Here is a 3,227-nt window from a genome sequence, read left to right as displayed (position 1 = left end):
CCACAACATTTGTATTTTGAAAAACACCTGTATAAAAGGTTTGATCTTACTCAGTAGATATACTTCCTTTATTCAGTCTGCTGCCTTCAGCGACATGAGTACATACTACAAAATTATAATCACTTTAACCCAGCAATGTTGAACCAGCTCAGATTGAGTGGAAACTTTATTTACAGGGAGTCCCTTTTCACAGTCAGCCTACCCTGTGTTTAAATCAGAGGGCTTCAGAGTTCTGCAGAAAGGACTTACTCCTTTTTAAAAAGTCTCTGAAGGCCTCTTTGAATTTCTCATTCCTGAGAGTCCAAATGAAGGGGTTCAGGAAGGGTGTCACAACAAATGTAATCAGGGCCACAACTTTGTTGACACCTGAGGCCTGGCTCTTATCAGGCCTCACATAGATGAAGATGGTGCTACCATATCCAATCGCTACAAGACTAATATGGGAGGCACATGTGGAGAAAGCCTTCTGACGCCTGTCAGAGGAGGAAATCTTCAAGACAGCAATGATTATGAAGAAATAGGACAAAATGATCAGAAGCAAAGTGGTTACAACAAAAAACAAAGAGAGGAAGAAGTCAGTGACCTCAATGTGCCGTGTTTCTGAGCACAACAACTTCAGCAGTGGTGCACTGTCACAGAAGAAATGATTGATGACTTTTGCCTGCAGAAATTCAAATGAGTTTTCTGAACAGTTGGGGAAATGATGGAAAGGAACCCAGTCATCCAAGAGCCCACAATAAGCCAGCTGCAAACACGGTTGCTCATGATGGTGGCATAGCGTAGAGGCAGGCAGATTGCCACATAACGGTCGAGTGCCACAGCAGTAAGAATGAGGAACTCTGTAGACCCCAGAGAGAAGTACAAGTAGGACTGGGTGAGGCAGCCAGCAAGAGAGATGGTATTGTGGGCGGAGACCAGATCAACCAGCATCCTGGGGACCACAGTGGAGGTGACCAGGATCTCCACCATGGAGAAATTACAGAGGAAAAAGTACATGGGTGTGTGGAGGCGAGAGTCAGACCATGACACAGCAATGATAACCATGTTTCCCGTCAGTGTCAGCAGGTAGGTGGCAAAGAAGAAGATGAAAACACCAGTACAATACTCACAGAGGCTTGGGAACCCCAGGAGAATTAATTCCCTCATGACTGTGTGATTTGCAATCCTGTGTGTATCCACTTCAGCCATTACCTGTGGGCAAAGAAGGAAAAGAAGAAAAGAAGGTGAATAGGAAGGATACCTGTGTAACAGCAGTCACCTGCTCAGCTGTTAATTGGCCCTTTTGGCACCTCCCCGCTGTTTTCTTTCACCCCTCACTCTCAGATTATATTGAAATGAATAGTGGGAGGCAGATGTCTTACCAATGGGTCAAAATGAGAGAAGTTTTCAAGGTCCTCCTTCCCTACCCCTGGCCTGTCACCGCCGATTGATGTTCTCTGGGCAACAAGCTCTAGCTTGGATGCTTCTCCTAGCCTCCCTCTGTATGTGGACCTCTTTTGGTCCTTTTTTTTTATATAGACAATGGATTAGGCTTGAAACCCCTTGCTGTCCCCTTCCCAGGGGCAATGTATGTTGAACCACTCTCCTTTTGAGGAGGACCAAAACTCCACTTCTCCTATGAGGGCTGGCCCCATCTGTGCACGCCTGCAGCACATGCTGCTTAACTCCTTTGGTGTCAGGCCAGCCTTTTTTCCAGACATGGAGGTTCTTGATGGTTGCCTTTCCCGACTGGATTCAGCTCAGGGAGTGAGCATAGCAGGGTATGAACTTGGCTCCATGCTACAACCTGTCACGAGGCAACACTGACTGTGCAAGGGAAATTATGACATCCTGCAAGGAAATAGAGACCGTGGCAGTTGTCTACAAAAAGCTGCTCCTGGGTTTTGCTCTTCCTGGTCAGGCACGAATCAGGAATTTTCCTGCATGCATACTGAGGGCCAGCCAGTTAAGCAATGATAAATGTGTGTTACACAGAGGATCATTGGTTTTTCTCTCACACAGGGTGACTTTATTGTAGTACTAGTAGTAGCAGCAAGAGCAGCAGTACCATCACTGTCAATATTTATTTACACCGATTGTCTAAATGAGAATAGGATTTTTACAGCAAGCAGCAAAAATAAAAACGGGGTATTACCATGCCAGGATAATTCCTATTCTTAGTCTCCTGCAAAGACACAACCATTTTCCTGAGGAGTTTGCCTTTAATTGCAATATGCCACACTGCAAGTCCAAGGGATTTGCACCACAAAGTATATCATTTATTAGTTTACAGGTTTGGGAAGAGTACCTTGCATGTAACATGGAATATGACAGAAGAGCAAAAGGCAGAATGATTTAAGAAGGAAATAAAGGGCTCTGGGTCTACTGTCAATACTGGAGGCTAGCTGAATTCAAACAGGGAAATTTTGAACTATACTAATGTATGCAATATTTTTTTGGTTGGTGTCCTGTTTAATTAGAAAGTAAACAGGAGCATAGCTGAGGCTGAAATTGACTGTTTTGTGGACAGGAAACATCATAATTTCAGTTTGCTTACGTTATGTTTTGGAGTACACCTAAGTCCTCATTGTCAAAAACATGTGTTAGAACCAGGTAGGGAAGGAATGGTGTAAAACCAAATTAGAAGGGTTTTGTTCTACTCTACAGCATCAAGCCCAAAGGGGGATCCAATCCTGATTTGTAGATTAAGGTAATGATAGCAACACTGTTTCAGAGGTTTATTTCACTCATAGGTTTACCACCAAGTACCACAAATATAAGTCATATTTAATACAAGCCAAGGGCAAGTTGTCAGTGAACTTAGACTGAGCATTATGTCGTGGAAACACACGCAGCATACTTTTGGGTCAGGTCAGCAGAAGCTTTTATTCAAAAGAAACTACAGCTGTAGGGGGGATTCCAAAGTGACATGGATTTCCCAAGCACTTGGAAGGGGTCCCCCCCCAAGAGCAAAATCAGGAGGCTTATATACTTTTTAACAGTTGCTTACAACTCACGTGATCATATAGTGAAATTAGCATGAAAAGCGGCTATAACATTACTTCATTATTTCTTTGCTGTAATCAGGATGGGAACTAATGGGGGAGGCGAGGTTAGTTCACAAACCTCCTTCTTGCACCTGCAAATCACAGTTGTACATACTTTTTGCTATCTTCAAGGCCGCGGTGAGCGAAGCAGTTGCAGAGGAGTTACAAAGAACAAACACTTTCTCTTATCTGTTCTACTAT

General features: G+C 43.7%; 1 protein-coding gene across 1 annotated transcript; it reads right to left on the bottom strand.

Annotated features, from left to right (window-relative positions):
• Positions 1–214: 214 nt before the first annotated feature.
• On the bottom strand, positions 215–1,146 carry LOC102374999 (olfactory receptor 6V1-like). Its single transcript, XM_014523498.1, is given in 2 exon segments — positions 215–663; positions 666–1,146. Coding segments are annotated over 2 exon segments (930 nt in total).
• Positions 1,147–3,227: the final 2,081 nt, after the last annotated feature.

Source organism: Alligator sinensis, unplaced genomic scaffold, assembly GCF_000455745.1.
Source record: "Alligator sinensis unplaced genomic scaffold, ASM45574v1 scaffold653_1, whole genome shotgun sequence".
In the NCBI taxonomy this organism is placed as follows: Eukaryota; Metazoa; Chordata; order Crocodylia; family Alligatoridae; genus Alligator; species Alligator sinensis.
This window is presented reverse-complemented; position numbering and strand designations above follow the sequence as displayed.